Here is a 27,408-nt window from a genome sequence, read left to right on the forward strand (position 1 = left end):
GCACACAGAGCCTACGTGGGGTTCTGTGAATGGTCAGAACTGTTGGCAACACCCACTGCGTCAGATGACGCAGTCAGGGATATATAGGCAGCTGCAAACACTTTAGGGGTGGCGCACTCTGGGGCTGTCTCCCTCGCTGGCAGGTGTTCACAGGGGTGCTCTGGAGAAGGAGAGGAGATCCACGCGGTTTACAGAAAGAAGACAGTTTGCAAGGAGGCTGAGAGTCCTGGCGGTTTTGTATTGAGAGCTGAAGGGCACCACAGCACAGAAAAGACCTCCCCAATCAGATTGAATGATTGGAAGCCGCTGGTAAAGCTGAACTGTGTTTGGGAAGTAGGGAAATGGTGTTTCTGACCTTCCTAAAACTGGCTAGGTTTGGTGGGGGGAAGGCAAGGATATGTGTAACTGTTAAATAAACAATGTTCTTTTCACTCAACTGATGTATTAAGAGTTGTAATTCTGGCAGCAGGCAATCGGACCCCTAACTAAAGAGCCCGTAGGTTTGTTTTCAATTGGAGCAGCCCAGGGGTTCTGTAACAGGGTGTACGGAGGGCAGTTTTCCTTACCCCATTCCTGAGGACCCAGGGCCTCATCGCTGGGGGATGGCAATGGGGTCTCTGTTTGTAGGGAGAAAAGCCCTCAGGGAGGGAAGGAAGGAAGGAAAGAAAGAAGGAAGGAAGGAAGGAAGGAAGGAAGGAAGGAAGGACGGACAACAACGGCCAGGAGGCAAATAGCCCCCTGATCTGACACCTGAGGGGCAGGGGTCTGCTGGTGGATGTCACCTGGGGCACCAAGGATAAGCACCACCACAGATAGGCAGGGGAACCATCAGATGAATGGCCTGTCCCCAGGAAGTGGCCTTGAATCAGAGGGAGCCCAGGCTGCCCATCCTTTCACCCAGAAACATTCAGGGAAATGCTAAATAGAACCAGGATCTGTAGCAAGCTGGCTGCCTTCCCACCAGCTCCACCCTTTCTGGGGTCAGACGTGACTGGAAGTGAAGACAGCTCTTGGGGGAGGAGAGGAGGGGGGCGGGAAGGGTGATGTAAACACCAGAAAAACCGCAATGACGCTCCCGCTGCAGGTGGAAGAGAGCAAAGGCATACAGTTCGGGATTATTTAGATTCTAGACACTCGGAGCATCCTCCCACCCTGGAGTCCTGAGCTGCCAGGACCCTGTGACATTTCTGGTGGAGGTTAAGAATCTAAGAAAAGCTGAATCGGAAGCTTTAGTGAGAAGGTGCCTTCAAGGTCATAGCACCTACTGTGCTGCTGTCCCAGCACCTCCCAGACAGCCTCCCCCACCACAACGACCCACTTTTATGGATGCAAAGACAGTGACAACATAAAATAAACACTTGGGTTTTAACTACAGCAGTGTCCTGTCTAGGAGCGCTGGCGTCTGGGCTTTGCACAAGCCCTGTCCTCACCTGCTAGCCCTGAGGCCAGGGCTCACCGTCTTCCCAGCCTGGGTGGGGGTGTCTGGGATGGTGTGTGATCTGCCACTTCCTGTTTCCCTCCACTCCTACTCCAGCCCCTCAGCCCCTTGCTGGAGCCCAGTAGGTGCGGCAATGGGGACCAAGGGGCCGATAAGGAGAATGTCTTCAGCAGCCACGGGCCCAGGGAGCCGAGCGGATATTGATTTGGTCTATGGGAGCAAAGGGACCAGTTAAACTTCAGCTGTTAAATTGCTCTGCCTAAAGCCAGCCATCTCTGCGGGTGGGCAGGGGACCTGGCAGGCAGGAGAGAGTTGGGGGCAGGGAGGATCAGCCAGTGGCTAGGGCCCTAGTAGGGGCGTTCTTAGACACCCTGGCTCTAATGAATTAGCCCAGGGCCTGAGGCAGCCTGGCTTGGGCCTCTGTTGCCCTGGTGCCCACAGGCCTGAGTCCAGCCACAACCCAATTCTTGGCATCCTCTGAGCAAACTTGCTGCCATGCCTGGCTCATGCATACCCCGTCCCTTCACCTCCTTCTTCATATCTTAGAATCCTACTCAGTTTTCCAGACCTAGTGCAAACAGCACCTCCTCCATGAAGTCTTCCAGATTTCCACTCCCTACCCTCAACACCCTGAGAGAAGTGCGCTTTCCTTTCCCAAGCCTCCAAAGCCCCCAGGACTCTACCTGTCTTCAGTCATCTCTGCTATACTAACTAGGAGTTGTGGATCCACTGAGGGGGATACATGTGCTTCACGCCCTCAGCCTCCACACACATGTGGGTTCTGGGGATCCAGATACCAAGATGATAGTGAACTCCTCAGCTCGGGAAGGCAAGGCAGGAAGGTGTTGTCTGAACTATGGTCTGATGGCCATGGGGATGGGGTCACCTGATGCCTGCCCCTGGACTACAGTCTCAGGTCCCTGTGACAGATGTCAAGAACTACTCAATCTTGAATTGTTCCCTCTCCCTCCTGTCTGGTACCCTGTCTGGCCATTCCACAGCCTCAGAGGAAGGCCACCTACCTCCTTGGGATGCCCATCATGAACTTGGTGCCAGGCAGTCGGACACTTGAATCTCTCTGCTCTGCCACCAACAGTTCTATAACCTGGGGCCAGTCACTTCTGGGCCCTACCCTTCAGAATGGTTGTGAGAATTAAATAAGACAACTACTGTAGAGGCCCAGAGAGAACCTGTGGCTGCCTGGAGTCACACAGCAAGACAGTGGAAAAGATACTGGGGTTCCTGTTTCCCAGCCCTAAACCTCCGCCTCCCCGTCCAGCCTCTCTTGGGCCTGGGGTCCCAGGCTGGGGCCTGCATCCTGAGGAAAGCCTGGTCTGTGTAACCTGACAGCTGCCCTCGGTGACCTGAGGAACAACAGACAGACTGTCAGCCTGCTCAGGGCGAGGCCTGGGCATCCCCCTCCCCCCTTGGTTGTTCCTCTGGCCTGACCTGGCCTCCCAAGGGGGCCTTATCTGTTTATTCTCTTCTTTCCCACCAAGCTAATCTCTCCCTCTTTTCAAGAGTTCCTGTTTCCTCTCTGCGATCTTCTTGCCTCTCTCCCCAGGCCCTGATTCTCCCAGGTCTCCGGCCGGACTTCCCACTTGGTTCAGAAGCTTCCTCAAAGCTGCTGGTCCTAGCATCTCTGGGGAGGTGCTATTTCTCAAGAGCTTTCTGGACCTCACAGAGCCCAGTCGGAGCTGCTGGCCCTTCCCAGGGAGGGAGATGGAGCATGGCCAGGGTCAGGAATCCTGCTGGTGAAAAGCTGCCTGACACCGCATATCAATACCTGGGCCTTTGGGTTGGCTGTTGGCCTTGATAGGACCTCTGATGCAATGGTTTGAAGAATTTACTCCAAAAGTTTAAGGTACCAAGATTTTATGGTTCTAAACCTCTGGCCACAATAAGATCCGAGACACTAGAGCATTGAAGTCCTGGGACTCACAATGGAGGGGCCTCACCTGCGTGTGGACTCAGCCCAGCTACACGCTTACAACCCAGACTTGGCCGGGAGGAGCGGTGCAGGGACCAGTTCCCCACTACACCCTGGATGCCAGCCCCTGACCAGCCAGAATGTTGCAGGGCTTCATGGAAGACCTGAGCACTAGCCAATGGCAGGTATATAAGGTCCACAGAGCCAGGGGTCCAGCTATGTCTCCTGTCCTGGGCTGGAAATAGTCTTCTGCTTTTTATGCTGCTCAGCAGATGCCTCCTTGGAGTGAGGGCATGTGAGAAGGGGTTTGGTGTCAGACAGACCTAGGCTCCTGGCCCTGCCCTGCTATGAACTTACTGTGAGATCTGGACCAATGAGCCCCTCTCAGAGCCTTCCTTTTCTCACCTGTCATTTGGTGATAACCATAGCCACCTGGGGCAATGTGTTTGGCATAGCACACAGTAGGTACACAATAAAGGGTAGCATTTATATTATATGACCACCCTTTCGAGAGTCATTCTGGGTCCTTGGTCTAGTTTCCCATTTGCTGTCTTGGACAGCCCCAAATCCAACACTTCTAAGGCATGTACTTGGCCCTGAGTGCACCACCCTTGGATCCTGGGGCCCCATAGTGCACTGGGCTGTTCCCAGCCCATGAGAAGGCCTCAAACTTATAGGAGAGGCAGATATACACAGAGCACAGACCTCTATAATGCCTTGGCTCAGCGCAATGTCAGAGAGGAGCACAGAGGCTGTGGGAACCCAGATGAGGCCATTGACCCAGGTTGAGGGTAGTCAGGGAAGGCTATCTGGAGGAGGGAGCCATTTACATGGGCCTTGAAGGAAGAGTGGGCAGTGGCTAGTCACTGTGATCATGAGTGCCATGGCTGCTTTAAAGGTTCAAAGGGTTGCCCTGGCTGGGTGACTCAGATGGTTGGAGTGTCATCCTGTACACCAAAATGTTGTGGACTTGATTCCTGGTGAGGGCACATACCTAGGTTCAGATTTATATCCCTGGTCAGGGCATGTGCGGGAGGCAACCAATCAATGTTTCTCTCTCACATGGATGTTCCTCTCTCTCTCTCTCTCTCTCTCTCTCTCTCTCTCTCTCTCTCTCTCTCAAATCAATAAAACCATGTCCCCAGGTGAGGATTAAAAATAAAATAAAATAGGTTCAGGGGTTGTTGGAAGCCTGAGGGGACTAGGGAAGGCTTTGTGGATGTGGCTGTGAAAGCTGAAGAACAGCAGATGCCCAGAGGAAGGCCAAGCAGGGGATGTGCCTGGGGAGCTGCTGGAAATGAGCTGGAAGAGCCACCTGAGGCCTGAGGGAAGGGTCTTGTGCACCACAGCAGGGAACTTGGCATTGGTTTTGTGGGCCACCGGGAGCCAGTGAAGGCTGTGGAGCAGGGGCAGCCCTGGACCGGAGAGAGCACACATACCGAGGGTTTGTTTGGTGGAGACCGAGTGGTTTCCACAGAGATGCTGGTGTAAGCTCTGCCCTGGGATATCCTGCAACCCCACCTCTAGCCCTCAGCCCTTATCAGTTCTGTGACTGCGGGAAAGGCCCTTCCCTCCTCGGAATTTCCTCATCTGCAAAACAGATTGAGAGGAGACCAGGAGACTTATCTTGAAATTCCTTTCAGTTGAGATTCTCTCACTGTGGCCACCCCACTGCACACTTTCAGGCAGGGACGTGGAGGGTGGCCCGCCCTGGTCCAGCCTCTTGGGTGCGTCCCCGTCATCCCACCCAGAGTGCCTGCTTCACGTCACTGAGCCCTGCCCAGGCTCCCAGGCTGTGCTGTGCTCTGGCCCTTGCAGGTCGTGTCTCAGCATCCGTCTGCTCCCACACGCATAGAAATTCAGTTTGTAAATCCTCCTTAAATCATTTGTCTCATGTGGTCACCTACAGTCAAACCAAGACACAGGCAACTAATAACTGCTTCCACTTGGGGGGACCTATCATGGGCCAGGCCCCAGGTTACTCTTCCCTTGTGCCCTGTGCCATCTCCATGACAGGAAGTGAAGCTGAAGCTCAGAGAGGGACAGGGTTGTGTGCACTGAGACCCCGCCTCCACTTGGCCAGAGCGAGGACCCCCGGTTTCTCCCATCTCCCTGGTTGTTACTTCTCAGTTCCTGTGCTTTTGTTCTCCTTCATCTCCCTGAATTCACAGCGGACGTGCCAAGGCTCAGGCATGGGACTCTGTTCTTCTCTCCCACCCTTAGTGCTGCAGCCTAAGTGTGCATCTCACCCCCAGCCTCTCCCCAGAACTCCAGATTTGAACAGCTGCCGACCTGTGCAGTATTTCCACTTGGGACTGAAATCAACATCACCATCTCCATGAGTCCGAGTCTGCAGCCATCCTCTCTCCACCCCCATCTCAGCATTCTTCCCAGTGCTCGGCCACCCCCCCTTCCCCCGCAGTCCTTCTCAATCCTGCTGCTCCTCACACCCCACAGCCATAAAAAGAACAAATCCTGATGGAACACCACAGGGACCCCACCTCCGCTCTCCACTACCCCATTTTACAAGTGGGGAAACTGAAGCCTAAGGAGGGGGTAAGGCTTCCGCACAGTCGCACGGAAAAACCACAGGGTTAGCTGGAACCTGAGTCTGCGCCCCCAGCCTCCCCAGGGTTGGGTTTTCCCTTGAAGCTGGCTTAGCAGGCCTGACAACACGGCCGTGCCATGCACGTCTGTGTGTGTTTCCCTGAGGAACAAAGAATCTGCCAGCTGGGTTTATGTTTCAAGACCTCTGTCCTTGCCCTTGACCAAGAAATCTTACGGGGAGACCAGGGCCAGAGCCCAAGAGCCGGTGGGGTGGGGCGGGGAGGAACATCAATCAGAAGCCGCCTTGCCTGGAAACTGGAGAGCCCCCCACACCAGCGCCAAGATCTTCTGAGCTCTCCTGAGGAAGCCAGAGATTGGGGGAGGGGAGAAGGGCTGGGGCTCTCTCAGCATTTATTTCATACAGCTGTTCAAAAAGCTCATTTAAAATATAGATCATTATATATATATATATATAATATATTTATATATATAAAATATATAAAGAGGAATTGAGGCAAGCCACCCCAAAGGAAAAGCTAGGTTTTATAAATATTTCTGTAGCTCCCACAACCCAGAGGAAGAAAAAAACAAAACAAAAAAACATTTACAACCCAAGCTAGTGGTTCCATGTGGTGGGCCCAGCAGGCTTGACCCTGGGGGGCTGGGGGGTCTTGAGGGCTGGGCCTGCAGAACACTCTGACGAGGGCAGGCAGACCACCCCACCCTTTCCTTCCCAAGCGGCTGGTGATCTGGCTGTGAAAGGTCAGGTCCATGCCAGTCTTGCCAAACCCATCCCCTGGCTTCTTAGACCAGCCTGGAAGGCAGCAAGTGGACACTCCAGGGCCTCAGGCTGCCAGGTTATTTTTAATCTTGTGAGTTTCCTTTGATGTCCCGGCCCTCCTGCTGCTGGTGGCTTCCAAGTGGAAGCACACACCGTCACCAATGCCCGGCATCTGGAATCCACAAGCAAAAATCCACGGGGTGTCTCCAGGCCCCTGGGCGGGCCTCTGAGGGCCCCAGGAGCTCCCACGGGGGCAGGGCAGGCCTCACTTGCAGACGTAGCGCTCCACCGTGCGCTCGCACTTGCGGCAGGTGACGTAGCAGCACCAGTGGTACTTGCAGTGGCACCGCTCGACCACGCGGTCTGTGTAGGGGTTGTAGCCACGTCCACAGCACATGAGGTCGCAGCTGTCACTGCCGTGGGACGTCTTGTTGCATTGCCTGGGGGGAGGCGGGGAGGTTAGTGAGGACTTCTGTCACCTCCAGCCCCACACTCCCAGCCTGGCTGGATCCTGGTCTTCAGGAATTTTAAATAATCCTCTTCCCTAAGGCTACTCCTCACTTTCCTTATATTTCTAATAGGCACTTATCAAAATGATGGAGGTGGTTTTTTTTTTCTTGGAGGTATCTTTTTTCCTATGTCCTCCACTTCTAAATACTTGAAGGAGCCTCAAATCACTGTGATCGTCTTATCTTCATATTTAATCTTGAATTATATTGTCACAAATGTAAAGACTGACTTACTTTTAGAATCCCAGCATAGATGCGGAGACAGACAACATGGCACTGAATGTGAGGTGAACTGAGAGTCTGGCACAGTGTTCATGGGGAGAGGGGGTCTGTCACCCATTTGCCCCCCGTGTGCCACATTCTGTTCTCTACTGTTTCATCTCATTGGAGGCATGCAGGGTCCTCGGGTGCATGGAATTATTATGCCCATTTTACAGATGGAAACAGGCTCAGTGAATGAAGGGCAGAGGCCTGGCCAGGTCTCACAGGAGTCTGGGGATAATCAGGGCCTGAGCTCAGGGATCCTGAAACTGAGTCCAGAGCAAGTTCTCCCAGGAGAATCCAGGGCTGCATTTATTCCTGAATCACTTGCATGGTAGAAGACATTGAAGGTCCCTATGAAACCCAGCTATCCTGCTGCCATTAGCTCTTCTGTCTAGTGAAGAAACACCTGTGCAGGTTGGCAGTTCCTCTAGTGGGAACAAGGATGTCCTCATGGGACACAGCTGGGTCCCCACAACCCTGTGGAGCAAGGGATCCCAGAATGTCTGAGAAGTACAAGCCCTAGAGATGACCAATCCCACCCTCCTATTTCCTGATGGGGAAACCAAGGCACAGAACGGTGAGGGGACCTGCCTAAGGTCACATAGGGCGAGCCTGGGGTCTGTGAGGGCTCAGGACAGCCTCCTGAGGAGGAGCCGTCCAGGCCATCTAGTGAAAGGTGGGTGGGGAGCTAAGACGGAGAGGAGGGGAAAGCGTATTGGAGGCACAGAGAACAAAGAGCCTTCCCTGACCTAATCTACTCAGAGTGAGTGAACAGGTGGAAGGGGATGGGCTGGAGGCAGGGAGGCCAGCCGCTGAAGGAGAGAGGCCAAGCCCTGAGCTGGGGAGGGACCGTGGGGTAGGAAGGTGGGGAGCAGCTGGGGGAGGGAATCAGGGGGTGACAGTGATCTGCATGTGGGGGCTGCAAACAGTGGCAGGCAGGAGGCAGGAGGCAACAGCAGGAAGAACAGAGGCCCCAGAGCCAGACAGACCTGTGTTCAAACCCCAGCTTTGCCCCTGCTGGCTGTGTGACTTAAGGCAAGTCATTTAACTTTTCTGGGCTTTGTTTAGTCACTCAACACCACTAGTCCCCTTCAACCTTATCACGAAGGAAAGGGTGGTGGGAAGGGGACAGAGTTCCATTTTTATTCTGGAAACTTGACAGGCACTGTCTGAAAACCTGACCTCCAGCCTCTGAGCCAGACAGAGCTTGAGATGGTGGCAGGAGGAGGAGGGGGATGCAGGAGCGTGGGGCCTGGAAAAAGAGTCTTGGCCCCAGGGAAGACTCCTGGGGCACCTGGCTCCCAGGGAACAAGTGGCACAGGCCACGAGAGGGCAGGTTTCAGGGGTGCAGGGGCCTCTGGAAGAGACGTGACCTGAGGGCTGAGGTTTGGAATACGGACTGCCAAAGAGGCCTCAGTTCGTCAGGCTGGACTTGAGGAGGGTGTCTCTCCCAGCGAGGGGGACAGCCTCTGTGCTCACATGCCTTCGACAGTTAAAAAGGCTCATTTACATCCAACCACCTGCACCCCCAAGTGCCCTCCCTAACCTAGTAAAGCTTCCATTTTCCCTCTTCCAGGAAGCCTTCCTTGATGCCCAGACTAGGTCAGGGCCCCTCTGGGCTCCCTTCACCCCCTGGGCTTCCCTCTGTCACAGTCTGAGCACTTGATGTCTGTCCACCTCCCCGGTGCTTGTCAGAGCCTCATGTAGTGAGTGTGAGGTGTATCTGTGGTTGTGAGCTACTGAGAGAGTGAGGCTGTGTGTTACTGCAGAAAACACTGGCCAGTACAGATGTCTGCAAAGGCCCATTCCCAAAAGAATGATTGAGAGCCGGGCATGACAGGAAACCTGGGTTCGGGGGAGCATTCTGAGAAAGCAAGGAAGGCAGCTGGTGCTGTGGGTTGGGCCGCCTCATCAGTAGTTTGGGGGCAAATCCTCAGGGCACATTTGGGGGAGCTGGTAAAGAAGAGGCCTGGAAGCCTGGGGGATGGGGACTGCCATTAACGAGCCTTTCCCACAAGATTGGCACTGCCTAGCACAGAGGAGCTGCTCGTACATGTAATGAGAGATTTCTTGCCAGCCCCCCAGGTATGTGTTATCAACCCCATTACTAGAAGAAGAGACTGAGTCTCAGATAAGTGAAGGGATTTGCTTGCGGTCCAACAGCTAGGAAGCTGCAGAATCAGGGCACAAACTGTCCTTTCCGAACACGCATGCGCGCGCGCGCACACACACACACACACACACACACACACACACACAGCCTCCCATGGATCCAAGGAGAACCTCTCTTTGCTCTGGGTTCTAGAATCCTCCTCTTTCCACCCCATCCTCATCATACGCACCCTGTCTCCCTGGCCTGACCTGGTTCCATCTTCACTCTGTCCAACCCCCTCAATCTGGCCTCCAGATGGGAGCCTGGGCCTCCTTGAAGAGCCTGCTGCCCTGGCCTGTGAAGACAGAGCCCCCCAAACCAGCCCCCCTCTCCTGGAGACAGGAACGTGGGCTGCGGAGGAAGCAGATGCTGGCTGGGCACCAACTATGTGCCAAACACATTCTCAGACACCCTCACTCTGGTTCAATATTCTTTTAACCCCGCAGAACACTCATTTTCTGGAATGCTATTAGGGGCTCCTTAATAAAAGAGTTCCACAGCCAAACACCTCTGGGAAACTCAGCTTAGACAGATCCTTTACTGTGGGATTCCTCGGAGCCTTTAATATGTTCTCGTGCCTTGTGAACCGCCAGAAAATTTCCCAAATGAATGTGATTATGGAACTGTCTCTATTATAGCTTCTCAGGACTGGCTTCCTTCTGAATTATCTCTGGGAAGTGCTGCGCCCCGCTAGCCCCATCTGGCACACAGTAGGTCTGCAACCATCACTGGCTCCCTCTCTCTCGTCCTGAGCCAGCTTCAGCAGCCAGGATGGGGCCAGTTGTAGGAACCCCGGCCCTGGCTCTGAAAGTGGGGAGCAGTGGGAGAGAGCCAGGGCCCAGGGGTGGGTGCATGCATGTGTAGAAACATGGGACCACTATCTCTGCAAAGGATGCAGGCAGACCTCGCTCTCCTGCTGCCCTTTGAGAAGTAGTTGCCCTGGTTCTGCCTCCACTCTCTGCAGACTTCCTGTGGCGCTGGGCGCCAGCTGCTGCCCCCATTGCCCTTTGTGCCTCATTTGTCCAGTAAACAGGCTATATAACATTTATCTTTCACTTATTCCTCTGGCAAACATTTACTGAGGCTAGTCCCCGTCAGCGTCTCTTCCCATGTCTCCCCAACTAGAAGGCAGGTGGCGTGGGGGCTTCCCACCAACTGCTACTCCTGAGGGGCCCCTGCCTTGGCGAGGTGCACAACAGCCATTCCCAGCTCTGCCCGGGGTTCCCTGAACCCTGGCACCTCCACTTGTTATTCCTGGGGCCACTCCTCTCAACTGGGCACAGACTCCATTCCCCAAATGCCAACTGAGGCCTGACTCTGTGCCTGGCCCTGAGCTGGGATGGGGCCTGTGCAACACAGCTGACCCTTTCCCGCCAGCACAGCAGCAGGCCCTTACCTGTCCTGCGTCCCGTGGGAGCCCACCTTCTCGTTCTTCATGCAGAAGTCAGGTGAGCTCTGCAGATAGACAAGCTCCGAGTCCTTCACAGGCCGAATGTCCAAGTCCTTGGGCACCAAGCGCTTGCGGGTGCCCATGGGTCGGTGTACTACCTTGGTGGCCGACAGGTAGCGGGTCTTCAGGTCAGTGGCTACATCCCGAAGCTCCTGCAGCCCCTTCCAGCAGGTGCGGATGGAGCAGGAGCCAGATACCCCGTGGCACTTACACTTCATTTCCAGAGAGGCGCGCAAAGCCTGCAGACAGGGGATGGCGTCGGGCTGGGAGGTCAGGGCCCCTCCCTGGCCTGCCCTGGGACTCTGTGAGCCACTGCCCCCAGCTCCACGCTGGGTGCTCTCAGGGAGTCATCGACTGTCTGCTCCAGACCTCAGTGACAGGGCTTTTTGTTCTAAAGCTGGGGAGGGTGTTGTGGGCCCTCAGCTCCTCCTCCACACTAGGGGACAGCTGGGAGGTGCAGGAAGAGAGTGGCATTTGCAGGGCAATGGATGCCATTTATACACCTACTGTATAGCAAGTGCTCTAACACATAATAGGGCTTAGTCCCCACCAAAGCCCTTCACGGGGGTCTTTTTATTTCCCCCAGTGTACAAAGAAGAAATGAAGCTCAGTCTCTGGCGTGAGGTTGCACTGCCAGGAAATCTTGAAGCTGGGATTTGAATCCAGGTCTGAGGGCAATCCCAAAAGCCATGGCTTTCAGTTGGGCCACACTTTTACTCTCACACAAAAAACTGGGGCTCACTAAGTGTTTGCTGGGGGGAACTTTGAGGGAAGAGAGGGTGGGAGAGAGGGAAGAAGAGGAGCAGGCGACCTTTCCCCTCCAATGCCGGCACCCCTGCCAGGTGACCTTCAGCAACACCTCACCACTCAGCACCTCTCTCTTCCTATGTGCAGAGTCAACACATAATTGCCACCTTACATAGTCGTAAGAATTTTTTTTTAATGACATTTATGAAAGGGTTTTGTCTGAGTAATAATTTGGTGGAGGGAAGATGCTTGGATTTTGGGGCCTGGGGAGACTCTGACCCTGGCTTTGGAAGTAATTCTGCCCCCTCACCTTCTCTGGGCCTCAGTTTCCCCTTGTGTACCCAAGGGGAATGAATTAGATTCTTTTGGTTCTGCCTTTTAACCGCTGCATCCTGGCACACAGGACTCGGCTGCCTGTGCCCAGGCCAGCCCTCCTGCCTGCCCTGTGCAGACAGCTGCAAGTCCCCTGGGCCCACCCCTTACATCAGAAAGATGAAGAAACTGAGACACAAAGGGGGCAGGGACTTGCCCAAAACAACTCAGTGAGTTAGTGAGGCCACTGGTCAAGGTCCCAGGACTTCCTCCCCTCATAGGTGCCAAGAAGTGGGGAATGAGGAAGTCCACTGGGTATTAAATCTGGAATTGGCTCAGCAAAGCCCGTGGAGAGCCCAGGAAAGGAGTGAGTGCCACTGCAGGGCAGCTCAGCCTCCCAGAGTGGAGGAGGCGCTTCTGAATCATCACGGAAAGGTAAGCTGTGTCCAGTTCCTCAGCTCTGCGTGCCAGCACTGAGCACGTTGTATCTGAGATGCCATTTACCCCTCCCAGGCCCTCGGCTTGGGGGAGGGGGACCAGAGGAGCCAGCTCTTGGCAGCAGGGCCCCAGGGATATAAGTCCACGTGACCCTATGCTGAAATCCCTGGAGGCAGGGGATGCCTATGCCCCCCGCAGCATGAGGACTGGACCCAGCCATAGGTGGGAGTGGGGCTGGCTTCCTGGACTGGGGGCTAGGGGAAGGGCTCCTTCTGAGTTTCCAAGGGGGGGGCAGGCCCCCAGGGTTGGGAGGCTGGAGTCCTCGGTCCCTGGCCAGGCTCTGCTACAGACACACAGTGGAACCTGGCCTCAGTTTTCCCAGATGTCCCTTACATGAGGGGACCAGTGAGAGAGGAAGGTGAGTACATGGAAACCTCTGGACTTGGAGTCCCACAGACCTGGGCTCCATTGCACCCTGAGTTCTTGGTTGAGCCACCTCAGCTCTTTGTGCCCCACTCGGTGCCTCTGTAAAACGAGCCTTGCATGGGGCTGTGGGGAGGAGGCCATGAGGTGCCATCTGCAGCCGACACCCTGCCCTGCCAGGACCCTGTTCTCCATCTGGAAGAAGAGATAGCAGTGCCTCCTCACAGGTGGTTTGTGGACCACAGGAGCAAAAACTCAGCAAGCACCCAGCACCGTGCCTAGCATACGGACTGGTGTAAAGTTGTTTCTTAATTGTCAAAAAATAAAAGATCTATTCATTCACTCACCCACTCTTTTGTGGAATGAGCTAAGGAATTAAGGAAAAATTGATAACAGATGTTGGGGAAAACTGTGTTTTGGAGGTTAGGGTGGGTTTTGGAGCCAGAAGGGAGTCCCCATTAGGTCCCAGGAGACAATGCTTTAGGCTGAGGCTGGGTTGCCCCATAGCCCTCTCCACATCTCCCCCCACACTGGCGTTGGCCCAGAGCCCCAGAGGAAGAGCCTGAGGAACACGGCCAAAAGGGACTCAGAATACCAACCCCCCACTTTACAATGGGAGCAACCGAGGCCACAGAGGAAGAGACTTGCCTATAGAGCCAAGGTGGGAACTCAGAGCTCCTGATTCCCAGCTCAGTGCTCCTTCTTCTCCACCCACATTCTCCAACCCAAATCCCAGTGGACCCCCTGGAGGAGGAGGAGCCAGGCAAGCCCTGAGCAGCTGGAGAGGGAAGAGCTGGGGGAGGCTGGGAGGACGTCAGTGTGGGTGTATCAGGGCCCGCCCCCCCCCCTCCATCGGGGCACACTGGGTGGCCTTTTCTGGCCGATTGGCACAAGCACAACCATCTGGGGTGGGTGGGGTGGGTGGTTACCTGTCTCCCCACTTCACTGTTGTGTAGACGCATCAGTTTATTGGCTTGGGATCCTGTTTTTTTCACCTTCATAGGAGCATCGGAAAACTTGGCCCCCATGAGGAGCCCGTAGCTGAGGTTGTCCGCACATCCTCCCCAGCGGTTCCCGGGCCCGGGTGGCTCACCTGGGACGGGGCCGCAGGAGCAGCCAGGCAGGTCGCCGGAGGTGCAGGCCCGGGCGATGGCGTGGCTGATGGCGGCCGCCGACAGCGCATACACGAAGGCGGACTCCCGGGTCCCTGGGGGAGGGTGTGGGTCAGCCCTGGTGGGGTGACCTGGGGATAGCACCCAGCCCAGGCCTCAGGGCCTCCTCTGGGGCCCCTACCTGCTTGTGTGAGGTCAGGTGGGAACAGCGGCTGTAAGCAGCGTAGAGTAGGTGGAGGACATAAGTTGGTCATTAATCTGTCTCCCTCACTCTCTCCCACAAATGCACTAGCTGACTTGCACACGCACACACACATTCCCATGGGCCAGCGGAGCCCGCCACACACACAGGCACACCCCCACTCCCACACACTCATGATCCTGTACTTGCCCCTGCCTGCCCTGCACACAGGGTTAGGGGCTACTTTGGAGAAATGAAGGTCCAGTCCCTGAGCTCCCCAAAGAGTTCGTGGCCTGATGGGCAAGGGGAGTGTGCAGAGAGCCTGCTGTGGGTTGAAATGTGTCCACCAACAGATCTGCTCAAGTCCTGACCCTTCATACCTGCAAATGTGACCTTCTTAGAAACAGGGTCTTTGCAGGTGTAACTGAGCTAAAATGACCAAGGTGGGTCCTAATCCGATGACTGGTATATCCTTAGAGGAAGGGGGGGGGGGTGGAGTCTGAGACACATAGAGGGAGAAGGCCAAGTGACAGAGGCAGGGATTGCAGTGGTAGCTACAAGCCAAGAGACAGCGAAGACATTGGCCACCACCTGAAACTAAGAAGAGGCCAGGAAGACCCTCCCCTAGCACCTTCAGACAAAACACAGCCCCGCCTCTACCTTGATCTGAGACTTGCAGCCTCCAGAACTGTGAGATGACACATTTCTGCTGTTTGAGCCCCCCAGCCCCTAGTGTGTGGTACTTTGTTACTGCAGCCCTAGCAGATGCAGCCCAACGTGCCTCAGCAGGGAGGCTGGGGGGGGGGGTGGCCTTGGGTCGAGCCCTAGATCCATCTCTCTACTAAAAACTCACTTCCTCTTCTCAAGCCTCAGTTTCCTTAACTGTAGAACGGAGGTGAGAATACCTGCCTCCCAGGCTGACTCTAGAGTTCAACTAATTTGGGAAGAAAGGAAGCTTTGTCAAGTGCCACACAAATGTTAGCTGTTACTGTGCAAAGTACAGATTAGACCCATAAGGGCTTTTCTGCCCATCAAAAGCCTCTCTATTAAACCCGTGATCCCCAAAGCCACCCCAGACCTCCTCCAGGAAATCTCCGCTGATATTCTTTAAGTCTGTACATCATTCTGTGCATCTTGTGGTGACTGGTCTAGAATTATCTGTGAATGCCAGTCTGCCCCAGGGGTGGGTTCCGTCACATTCTTGTTCTGAGTCCCCCCACCCCCAAGAGCTTCCCTGGGATCATTCTTTCATTCATGCTTCTGAGTACACGTGCATCTGTGCTGCCGTTCAGCTCTCCTGCTCTGGTATGTTCACTTACTTTATGTTCATTCATTCATCAATTCATGCCTAAATACCCAGATCTATGATTAATTCATCCACCCACCCATCCATCCACGCCTCTAACCTTCTGTGTATCCGTCCATCATCCATCCATTCACTCATTCACCCATCACATATTCATCCATCCATCCACCCATGACTTCACCCACCTATCTAAACAAATCTATTTATGCCTGAATTCATCCATCCCCACCCACAAGCCTTCTGCAGGCCCTAGCGGCCCCTGCTGGCTCCCTACCTCTCTCCAGGTCAAGCAGGTAGTTGGGGGCCAGCTCGATGGAAGAACAGTTCCAGCGCATGTCTGCAAAGGCCCTGCGGCAGGCCTTCATGACCTCGCGGGCGGCGTGCACGATGGTGTGCATGAGCTCCAGGTTGCTGCGGCACAGCTGCACCTGCGCGGACACCAGGCCCTCCAGCTGCTTGCAGTGCTGTGTCTGGTTCAGCGCTAGGGCTGCTGGCGTCTTGGACAGCGCCCTGTGTGCCGCCAAAAGGCAACAACAATGAAAGGAAAGACAGGGTGTGAGGGGCCACATTGCCTCCACCCATCCTACTGGCCCCAGTCTCTCCCCAGAGCCTTTGCTAGAAGGAGCCAGGAAACCAAGAGGCAAAGCACTGTCTGGGCAGAAATATGGCTCCTCTTCCCACCTCACCGTGACCTTGGGTGCATCATTGTCCCTTTCTGGGCCTCAAGCTCTCATTCATAACATAGGTTCATGATCTCCATCCTACCTAAGCTTTATTATAATTCCACTAACAATAACTTTACAGTGTGAATGGTACTCACATCCGTTGTTTTTATGCAGTTGTCACACAGCTATGAATTGTTCCTCCTCATTAAACATTCATTCCACATGGAATACCCACTATGCCCCAGATACTAAGTGCTAGATTTTTATCATCATCATAAAAATAATTCATATTATTAATTAAGCATTTGCTAGGTGCACAACATGAGTTAGGAGCTTCCCACCATTGCTTCATTTAATTACTAAATGCATTTATTAGGCTATAACATCCCACACATGTGCAAGAGATGGTTATTAAAGAATTAAAGAACCACTTGTTTTGCAATAAAATGGACTTAGCCATTAACTTGCTGTGTGGCTTTAGGTAAATCACTGTCTCTCTGGGCCTCAGTGTCTGTACCTATGAATATATTTCCCAGAATGGGTTCCAGTCCAGTGAGACACCCGGAGACACTCTGATAAAAGGGGACCCATAGTGAAACATATTTAGGAAACGTGATACACCATGTCCCTGAGAAATGCTGCAACAAAGCAGCAGGCCTGGTTTTGCTTAACTCCTCATCTGCTGGGCAAAGAGCCTTCTGAGGATGTTGACCTCAACCATGCTTTGGGAAATACTGGCCTAGGGGGTCTCTCTGAACCCTGGTGAAGCCATAGGACCAAGAGCTTCCCAGATCCTGGCCCTGGACACTGGGACTCCAAGACCTGAGGACCACGGGTCCATCCTGGATCTGCCTTTCTCACAGGCCTGAGGAGCAGACTGCCTCAGGCAGCACCTCCTCTAAGTCTAAGTGCAGGCTAGACAGACCCCACAGAGACCCCACAGCCATAAAGGGTTTCATGTAGATTAGTCCCCTGCCCCCCGTAACCCAGCAGAGACCCTAGAGAGACATCCCCACTTCCCACACCACGAGCAGGGACGAGCAGGGGAATGCCTCGTGTGCCTGGATGCCGGCTGTCAGTGCACAGAGCAGACCTCAGGAGGGCAGGTCTCAGTCAGGTTTCTTAATTTTTCTTTCTTTAAAGGTTTTATTTATTTATTTTTAGAGGGAGAGAAGCATCAAATATTGATCAGTTGCCTCTCACACACCCTCCAACCAGGGACCTGGCCGGCAACCCAGGGCAGGCACATGCCCTGACTGGGAATCAAACCAGCGACCTTGTGATTCTCAGGCCGGCACTCACTCCACTGAGCCACACCAGCCAGGGCTCAATCAGGCTTCTTGATCTCAACTGAACTGTCTATTCCTACCTGAGCTGCTGAGGCTGCCAAAGCCAGTACACCTTGGGGAGCCTGCGGACTAAATTCCTGCAGCCCGTACAGAGTGAGGTGTGGCCACATGGAGCCAGAAGCCACCGTTAGTTGGGATCCCCCTCCACCTAGCCGACACTGTCCACATACGGCCCCAGTCTGCAGAGCTTCTCATGTCCTGCTTCCTCCCATTCTCACAACACCCAGAGGAGTGCGCCTGGGCGAAATCATTGTGGCCCCTCTGTACAGAGGAGGACATCTGTGTGCTTGGCCTTCTTCTGACATCATCCTCCTGCAGACCTGCCCACCCCCGCCCCCCACTTCCTGGGTCCCCTTTCTGCCAGGCTAGGGGCTGTGCACACTCAGCTGTCCTGAGCTGCTCTGCCCTTCACCTCACCCAGCTTTCTTCTTTCCCCTCGGAACCAGTTTTCTGCCTCACACCAGGTGGGATTACATGACCTACACCAGGAAACCCCCATACAGTACCCAGCACGCAGTGGGCACTCCAGCCTCGTGGGCTGCCTCCCTCCCAGGTCTCTCCCTGCGTTCCTGCTCCGGCCAAGAAGTGGGGTAATATGAGCCCAGCCTTTCCTGGGGAGCTCAGTTCAGGCAATTCCTGAATGTCTGGTGCTCTGGCTCCCAGAGAGGTGGGCGCTGTGCTCCTGGTGCCTGGGACCCTGGGCCACTCTGGGTCTCAGCCTGTTCACCTCTGAAGTCATCAAGCATCCGCCTCCACAGCCAATGGTGAGAGAAGGTGCTCTGAGGGACAGCACAGTGAGGACGCTCTCATGCAAGGCTCAGACTGGCCAGGTGGGTGGTGGAAAAATAGGAGGTCCCCGGTGGGCACAGGATAGAGGCTGGGAGCTGCTGGAGAGAGTGGTAGAACAGAGAGGATCACAGGGGATGGGGGAGGACCGCCCACGGGAGCGTGCGGGCCGGGAGATCAGGAGGTGGGAGGCAGCGGATTCCACTCCTGAGGAGGGAGAGTCGGTCATCTGGTAATTAGTGGTAATGACTGTATCTAACTAAGACCCCTTGGGGAGGTAATCAAGGATTAGGGCGGGAAGCGGAGGAGTTACCCGTCTGGACATCCCCACTGGCTTGCCTCACTGCAGCAGACCCCTAATTGAAAACATTTTGGTTTGTCTGGGGGTGGGGGCACGGGGGAGAGGGTGGAAGAGAGGACAGGAGGGAACAGAGAGTTCACAGGCAAGGCCTGTGCCGAGGGTGCTGCTGGGTGGCCAAGGTCTCTTCATTCGGGAGTTGGGCGTTCTCCTGAGAATGTCTACTGGACAGAGTTTCAGTCCCAGCTCAGATGCTCACCCAACATGTCCCCATCCCACTGTGTAAGTAGAGACACTGAGGCTCAGAGAGGCTGAAGTGACTGATTGGCCTGAGGCTTGGCTCATGCTAGTGAACTGGCAGAGCTCCGGTTGGGACTCAGGTGTCCCAGCTCTGGTCTGGTGCTCCTTCCACCTACTCTGCAGCAGCTCTGTTCTTTCTGGAAACTCCTGGGACTTGTCCTTGAGAGGCCCGGCCCCTGAGTGAGCAGCAGGCTTGAGGCTGCCCAGGGAAGGCAGGGTGGCTTTCATGGGTCCTCCTAGCCACCCTGGACCTTTTCCCTCACTGGTGGCAGCCCCAGGAGCTCACAGGAGGCTGGAGCCACCCCACTCCTTCCCCTCAACCCAGGGCAGCCAGAGAAGGGGATGGACAGCTCTCCTGGGTTCCCCCACACTTACTGGTCTGAGACTATCCCAGCTGCCGACTTGAGTGGGAGATGAAGTCATAGAGGGCCCCCCCCTCCCAAGTTATTTCTTGCCAGCTGCTTCCATAGCTGCCAGGCTCTGTCCTCCTCTCTCTTACCCTTCATCCCACCAGGGAAGTCAGTCAGAGTCTCAGGTGCCCAACAGGTGAGCATTCCAGGTCACTCAGCCACACCTGGTTTCAGTTCCTGTGTCAAATGGCCCTTTCATCTTTAGCTCATTTTTCAAAACACAAGGGAGCAGGCCCCCCTAACCCCCACCAGGGCAACCCCAGGATAGCTGTGCCTTCCTGGATGAGTTCCCAGCCTCCTATCCGCACAGAACACTTCCCTGTTCCCAACTGTCCTGTGGCTGCCTGTACCAACACGCCACAGAGCCAGACAGCCTAACCTCCAAATCCTGCCTCTGCTGCCTACCAGCTGCCTACCAGCTGCCTACTAGCTGCCTACTAGCTGTGACAGCCTGTTATTCAGAGACTCCCTGTGCCTCCATTTGCTCTTCTGTTTAATGGGAGATACAAGCAAAACAATATACACAAAGCATTTAGAACTGTGCCTGACTTGTAGCAAGGTCATATACAGTGGACCCCTTACAGGTTAGGGGTGCCAACCCCCGCAATCCCATATGCAATAAAAAATCTGCATATAACTTTTGACTCCCCAAAACTTAAGTTGCCCCTCAGTATCCATGGAAGACTGATTCCAGGACCCCTGCAGATACCAAAATCCATAGATGCTCAAGTTCCCTATATAAACTGCCATAGATCAATGCATACAGTTGGCCCTCCACATCCATGGATTCACAACTGCGGATGGAAAACAGTACAGGTATTTGTCGAAAAAAATCCACATATAAGTGGACCTGTGCAGTTCAAACTTGTGTTGTTTAAGGGTCAACCGTGTACACACACACATGCACATACACACATATTGTTATTCTTTTTTTATTGATTTTTTCTTTTTTAGAGGGAGAGAGAAACATTGATATATTGTTTCACTTACTATGTATTCATTGGTTGATTCTAGTATGTGCTGTGACCAGGGATCAAACCCACAACCTTGGCGCATCTGGACAACACTTTAACTGGCTGAGCTTCCCAGCCAGGGCCTGTTGTTGTTCTTAAACTCCACTCTTTCTCCTGCTTCCCCCTCTATTTTCAGCTCTAGCAAGTTTAATCACTGTCAAGAAATTTGGCTCCATGGATCCCATTTGCTTGGGTTCTGATCTCACAGCCACTGTTAACTAGCTGTGTGACCTAAGGTCAGTTACTTAACCTCTCTGTACCTTCGCTTCCTCATTTGTAAAGGGGTAGTGATAAGAATATCATCTAGCTCATGACTAAAGCTCTTGGAACAGTGTCTGGGATTTACTAGGAGGCCCCTATAAGTCCTTGTCTCTCTGTTTCCCCACGTACACAGTCCTGCCTTTATGCTAGGAACAGTCCTGGCTGTTCCTTCTGCCTAGCGTGCCTGCTTTGCATTCCATCCTTGACCATCAAAATCCTATCTATCCTTCAAAGCCCATCCCAAAGTCCTACCCTAGGTGGGACTGACTACACCTCCTCTGGGCTTCCATGCTCTCTCTCTGAGGACACAGCTCAAAGTACACCTTTTTTTTTTTTTTTACATGTCACCTCCCCAAGAGGCTAGGAGATCCTTCAAGGCAGACACCGATTTTTGTGGCAGCCTGAGCTATGCAACAGGAACAGCATGGATGTTGGATTTATCTGGCTATATATTTATCAAGGCTTTCCGCAGCCACATGCTAGCCTGGAGACTGTGCAAGTCACACACTTCTCAGAGTGTTAGCAGCCCCACTGTAGCACGGGAATGACAGCAATGTCCCTCACAACACCGTAGGAGCAAGCTCAGTTCACCCTGTTGCTATTTTGCTCTTTAGCAAATCCTTTCCCTTTCTGAACCTCAGTTTCTGCCTCTGTAAAATGGTGATGGTGGGTGAGAAGGGCTTGGACTCCCTGATCAGGGATTCCCCCATCTGGGACAGTGCCAGGTACTGGCAGTAGAAGGAAGGTTGCTGATTTCTCACAAAACTAATCAGGAGTAACTGGTTTCTTTGCTGACCGCAGGTTTCTTCTTGCAAATGAGAAATGTAGGAAGATGGGGCTCCCCTCTTGAATCACCAATTAATTGACAACTCAACTTCCAAAAGGAAGTTGAGGCCTGGTGACCTCACAACTACTTGCTGGTCATGGCTGGTATGGCTCAGTGGGTTAGACGCCAGCCTTTGAACCAAAAGGTCACTGGTTCGATTCCCAGTCGGAGTACATGTCTGGGGGCAGCTGATTGATGTTTCTCTTGCACATTGATATTTCCCTCCCTCTCTTTCTCCCTCCCTTCCCCTTTTTCTAAAAAAATTAATAAAAATAAATTTTAAAAAAGACTATTTGTTGGTGGCCTGGCCACTATCATCCTGTCTCCCAGCTAATCCATGAACCTTCCTCACAGGCCCTCCCCAGCCCCCATAATCTGTCCCCTGCCTGCTTTATCTGCATTGCTCCCCACCCCCACGCCAAACTCCAACTCCAGACTGTCCTGTCGTCCTGGACTTTCCACTCAGGGAGTCCCTCCATTCTAAGTGCCGTTCTTCCCAGTGTCCCCACCTGCCGCTCGCCCAGAGCCTGCCCAAGCCGAGCCTAAGGGCACCGCCCCTGAAAAATCTCTCCAGGGTCTCAAGTGTGTGCCCCCCACCAGGGAGCCTCCCCCATTCTGGGCCCCCACACACCGCCCTGCTCTCTCCAAGGCACTTGGAGTTATTTACGGCCAGGGCTTATCTTCTGCAGTCCAGAGGGCAGCTCCTCCAGGAAGGGGCTGGGTTTGACTCTTCTCCCCACCCCTGCAGGGCCCACAGCGCTGCACAGAGCAGGCACTCCCTTCTGCTGGATGGAAGGACACCCCTCTCTCCCACCTACCTCTCCATTAATCATTGCTATCTAAAGGAATACCCTTCACATGTGCACAGCATCTGACAGTTTATGGGGTTCTGAAAGAACCCTTCTCATCTCATCTGAGCGAGGTACGGACATGTACTCTCCTTTGACAGAGGAAGACAACTGAGGCTCCCAGAGGCAGTGTGACACTTCCCCAAATGTCACACAGGACTGTCTGAGGACCTCCAGCTAGGTTCAGGAGACTGACAAGGAAATGCAGCATTGAGAAGGCCCTATGTGCAGGGCAGGGACCCTCTTGACTGTGCCCCTTGCCCACACTGTCTTTTTTCATCTGCCCCTGGGGAGGTCTTGCGAAATCCTCAGGTGCCCAGGACAGGATAATTCCGTCGCCCTCCACGCCCTGCCCTGCTCCTACTTCATATGGACAGTATTTTGCCGAGAAGAGAAAGGAGGCTTAAGAATAGTGACTTGCCCATGACCTCCAAGCCAACTTCTGCTCCGGGGTCTGAGGCGCGCTTGCTCCATTCACGGGCCCCTTACCGCTCCCCTCCACCCCCTAGCTGCCTATCCCGGAACCCGTCTGCGTGAACGCGAGGTCCCTACTTACAGCCACTTGATGCCATAGCATACGCCAGTCTGGAGCACCAGGGCGAAGAGCAGCGCCTCGCAAACCTGCGGCCGCGCCCTCATCGTCGCGCGGCGGGCGCACCTGGGGTCGCACCCTGGAGGAGCCGCCCGAAGTTGCACCGCGTCAGGGCCACCGCAGCTAGTCCTCGCGCTGGCCGCCTGCAATCGGGGAGAGCGGAGGCGGCGCTCAGGGCTGGGGCCGCAGCGTTGGGGGGGGGGGGGTATTCAAATTACAAAGCGGGGGTGGGGGGTCCCGGTCGGGGGAGGTCGAGCGCAAGGCGGGCGTCACCTCCCGCCCCTCACAGACCCGGATTCGGCCAGAGTCTGGCTCGAATTAGGTGCTGAGGGCGTGTCCACCTAACTCGGCACCCGGCCGCTTCTTTGTGCCACTCGGGCTGAGACCCGGACTGTGGGCAAGAAAAGAAGGGAACGATAGGACCAGAGACACGGGAGAGGAGACCCGGCAGAGATAGGCAAGGAGACAGAGAGAGGGAGAGACGCTCAGAGACAGAGGCTGAAAGTCACTGAGCAGAGAGAAAAGCCGGGGTAGACACATGGAGATGGGGAAGGACGGAAAGGAGAAGGCGAACGGGGTCGTGACAGAGGCCGCGGGCGGGCCAAGAAGGACAGATTCGGGGCCCAGAAACTGGGTTCTTATCTCCGCAATAGTAATTACTATATTATTACCCTGGTGATTTTCCTTTCTCACTGGGCCTCAGTTGATCCTCTCTGCATGCTGGGAACACAATGGTGATAACGTTCGTTCACCTAACGGGGTAGCATTTGCTCCTTCCAGCAACCCTGTGAGATAGGTAATATCACTGCCCACATCTCACAGATGAGAAGACTAAGGTCCAGAGATAGGAAATGGGGTTGTTCAGCCAGTGAACGTATGTCCACACCCCGTGTTCTACTCGCAAGTCTACTCGTGCGTCCGGTGAGATCAGAAACTATGAGAAGACAGACATGAAGGCTCTCTCTAGGATCAGTTTCTTAGTCTGCAAAGGGGAGGATGAGAACTGGATGGCAAAGGTCTTGCATAGCGAGTCCCTCTCCGGCCGTCCCCCTTCGGTGGGTCGGGTTGTGTCCAGGCCAGAGCCCCGGCTGGGCAGCCTGGCCTTGGCTAAGCAGGGAAGCGCACCGGGACGGCGCGATGCCGCATTCCGCCGCCAGGGAGCGTCATGGGACCGAGGCGAGGCCTCTACCCCTCCCGTCCGCAGGCTGCAGAACCGCTTTCTCCGGTTTTTTTTTTTTTTTTTTTCTTCTTCTTTTTTTCTCTTCATTCTCGCCTCATTAACTCCCTTCCCAGCTTCTCCCAAATTTACCAACACCTGGCGTTCTCCTGGACACATTCACAGCCCCAGCCCCTTTCCCCTGGGGAGGAGTAGAGACAAAAGGATTCCTTTCTGAAGGGTTTGGGGAGCTGGAAAAAGTTGATTCCCGCCTTAATGGGAGAGCTTGAGCGGTCAGGGAGTGCTCTCATTTAACCATGTGATCTTGGACAAGACCTTCACAACCCGCAGCCTCAGTTTCCCCCTCTATAAAGACAAGGGACTGGCCTTCGCGGCCCATATCCTGAAATCTTTCCAGCCTCCCGGCAGTTTACGGGTGATTGAGCTCCCCTCTGCCTAGTTTTCCACTATCCTGTATATACCTGTGTAGGATGTGCAGATACTTGTGTGTCTTAAACACACACACACACACACGGATTTGAAACCTCGCTGTTTTCTGGAGCCTTCCGCAATAATCCAGAAAACGGCAGGGAGAAAACCCGGAATTAATTTTTTTTTCCTCCTTCGCAGAGTCTCTCGCTAGGCGCCTAACACAGAGGCGCTGGCTACAAACAAGAGTCAAGGCTGGAGATCTCAGCCTAACTGAGCCCCCTCCTCCCACCCAGACTGTATTCAAACCCTTTGTCTTACTGGCCTTGAAAGTTTTATCACACTCCTGAGAAGGAGAAAAATACTGGCTAGATGGGGCGGGAGGGGGACGGGGGTAAGGATCAAACCTCCAGTCATTGTCTCTCTTTGCCCCTACCCTTCCCAAAGTGTGGGCTTCCTTCTTCAGCGCCCTCCTCGCAGACGCCCAGCATTCCAGGGTGGGAATGGGGAAGGGGCTGCACGCAGAGAGAGGAGAGCAAAGACTCACAACGGGGTATAAGTGTCCAGCCCAACTTGCTCAGAGAGAGGAGGGGCCGCCCGGGTCACACAACACACAGGGACCCAGACCTTCAGCTACTTCGGCTCTTTCCGAGACGCCCTGGTGGTCCTGCTTCTCCCTCCGCCTCTCCAGCACGTCGCTGGGAGAGGCAGTGCCTGGCCCCGGGGCCTCTGGGTGCTGACGGGTTATTCCTGTCTGGTGTAAAAGCGTCCAGGATGGCCGCGCGGGCCGCTGGGTCACCCTCTCAGCCTGCTCCGGGCAAGTCAGGGGGAACTCGCCTCCAGGAGCCCCGGCCCGCCAGAGGGCGCTAAGTTGGGGTTCAAGGTAAGATAGGCGGCTGCCTCCCGTGCAGTGGGCCACTGGGCAAGTCCCCCCCTCTTCCTGGGCCCCAGGGTCTCTGTCTGGGGATGGGATGAGGTGCGATATAGTACCCTCTCAGTTCTGGGTGTCCTGCAAGACATCCCTTTGCCACGGGCAGCCCTCAGATACCCGACCCCTTGTTTCGAACCTGGAGCCGAGCCTCCCTTGGGGTCAGGGGCGTAGTGGGCCCGCGTCTAAGCTCTGTGTCTTTGGACTCTCCCCCCTGGAGATAAGGCCAAATTATCCCGCTTGCCGAGACCGCCAGCGCTGGGCACACTGGGGCGCAGCGAGCGCAGTAGCTGCAGCCCGGCTTCAACTGGTTAATAAGGTTACAGGTGGTTATAAGGCTTGGACTCTGGAAGTCCCTGGAAACCCCGCTTCTAGGATGGCCGCCCCTCTGAGCCAAGCCGGCGGGGACATACCGAGCCTCACCTACCCGAATGAGCCCGCGCTGGGCAGAGAGCCCGCATCACGCGCCAGGGCAGGGTGTCGGTGCAGCTCGTAAGGTCGGCGCCGGCTGGGCCTGAAGCCTTGGGCTCCGCGGCTCGAAGAGCCAACCCCGCGAGCCGATGACACTGAGCGAGCGCTTCAAGGTTACCTGCGATGCTTAGTGAGGCTGGGCCCTCACCCCGGCTTTGACCCGATCCGCTAGAGTTTTAAGAAATGGGTCTGCTTCATTGCGGACGATGCGCCGCGTTACCCGCGAAACGGGTTTTTCTGGAAGTGGGAAGGGTGGGGTGGAGGAATTCGGGTGCCTCTGACTACCCCTCCGAGCCGGACCCTAAGTGCCTAAGAACCGTGAGGGTATGAAAGCACTTCAGCGCTGAGAGGTGGGACGTGTGGGGCTTGTGCGCGAGCTCAGCCAGATGTTCGGGCGGCTCCAGATGTGCCTCACGGTCGGGACAGGGCTGTCCTCCTCCCCACTCCCAGCCTGGAGCTCAGGTCTGTAAACAAACTCTGGTCCCCCACCCCCCCTCTTCTGGGATCCTGTCTCAAAGGGAGGCGTTCACCCGTATCCCGCAATTTGGTAGGAGCTGCCTTGGTTCTCTGCCTTCTGCCACTCTCCCGCCCTACCACACACCCTCTGCCGCAGGATCCAAGTCCACCACCCCCGGGATGGCTCGGGCATGACTTCATCCACGGGCCGACTGGGAGGGAGGGGGTCGGATGAGGGGGGAAAGGGACCCGGAAGGCTCGCGAGGGCCGCAGGAACCGCACAGGCCACCTCCATCACTCATCCACCGAAAACCCGCGCCCCCGGCACCGGGGGCTGCTCTCCATAAGGGGAATGCCTCAGAGTGCGGCGGAGGAGAGGTGTGGAGGAGAGCACCGTTTTCTTACCCGGGAGTGGGTGCCCAACGGTGTAGCGCCGTCCCCTCGGACTCCGACGCCTCCCGCCCTAGCAGGTTCCCGCAGAGCACCCCCCCCCCCTCCGCTGCCCACAGTCACCTCTCACCTCCTGAAGCGGTCGTCGGCCGGTCGTGCCCGGAGTGGCCGGTTCTGGAGCCGGCCAGGGAGCGGCGAGAACGGCCCCCAGCGGACCCAAGCGCTCTCCCGGCTGGACAGGCGGTGAGGGTGCCCTCTTGGCAAAGCCGCAGGAGAAGGGCGCCCACCGGGATCCTGGCAAGCAGCGGCCGGCTCAGGTCCTGCAGAGACCCTGGCACAGACTCAGGCTGCTCTGGGCTTTTCTCCGCTCCCAGAGCCTGCGCTCGCCTGCGCGCCCCAGCTCTCCTCCTGGCCGGGCACGGTCTCCGGCGCGGGCCGCCCAAACTGCTTTATAAGGCGCGGGCGGACGCTTTGATCCGCCCACGTCAGCGCGCCGAAACCCCACCGGGTGACTCCCGCCGCGCGGGGGGTGGGGGGGCGGGGGCGGAGTCCCCACGGATGCCACGGACCCGCGCAGCCAACGGTGCAGAGGACTTTGCACTCTGTTCACTTACAAAGAGGGGACTTGCTAACCATAGCT

General features: G+C 55.3%; 1 protein-coding gene across 3 annotated transcripts; it reads right to left on the reverse strand.

Moving 5' to 3' along the window:
- Positions 1-6,376: 6,376 nt before the first annotated feature.
- Positions 6,377-27,201, reverse strand: WNT11 (Wnt family member 11). Of its 3 annotated transcripts, XM_090267779.1 has the most exons (7): positions 26,899-27,201; positions 23,610-23,723; positions 22,903-23,081; positions 15,865-16,100; positions 13,921-14,198; positions 11,018-11,310; positions 6,377-7,136 (listed from the first exon to the last, which is right to left on the reverse strand). In XM_090267779.1, exons 3-7 carry the CDS (start codon positions 22,983-22,985, stop codon positions 6,962-6,964), a joined length of 1,065 nt encoding a protein of 354 aa, XP_090123905.1. In that variant the 5' UTR covers positions 22,986-23,081; positions 23,610-23,723; positions 26,899-27,201; the 3' UTR covers positions 6,377-6,961. The 3 variants fall into 3 exon arrangements, with proteins under 3 accessions (XP_090123905.1, XP_090123907.1, XP_090123906.1); XM_090267781.1 differs by lacking the exon at positions 23,610-23,723; XM_090267780.1 differs by lacking the exon at positions 23,610-23,723 and having other exon boundaries at positions 26,892-27,201.
- Positions 27,202-27,408: the final 207 nt, after the last annotated feature.

This window comes from Furipterus horrens, unplaced genomic scaffold (genome assembly GCF_987537825.1).
Source record: "Furipterus horrens unplaced genomic scaffold, mFurHor1.1.pri manual_scaffold_2, whole genome shotgun sequence".
Classification (NCBI taxonomy): Eukaryota; Metazoa; Chordata; class Mammalia; order Chiroptera; family Furipteridae; genus Furipterus; species Furipterus horrens.

Bases quoted from the DNA above. Each gene is read 5' to 3' on its own strand.
- WNT11 (XM_090267781.1), bottom strand. From the start codon at position 22,985: ATGAGGGCGCGGCCGCAGGTTTGCGAGGCGCTGCTCTTCGCCCTGGTG. The intron at 16,101-22,902 runs GTAAGTAGGGAC...GGCGGCACACAG, and splicing joins TGCTATGGCATCAAGTGGCT to GGCGCTGTCCAAGACGCCAG. The intron at 7,137-11,017 runs GTAAGGGCCTGC...GCCTCCCCCCAG, and splicing joins TCCCACGGGACGCAGGACAG to GCAATGCAACAAGACGTCCC.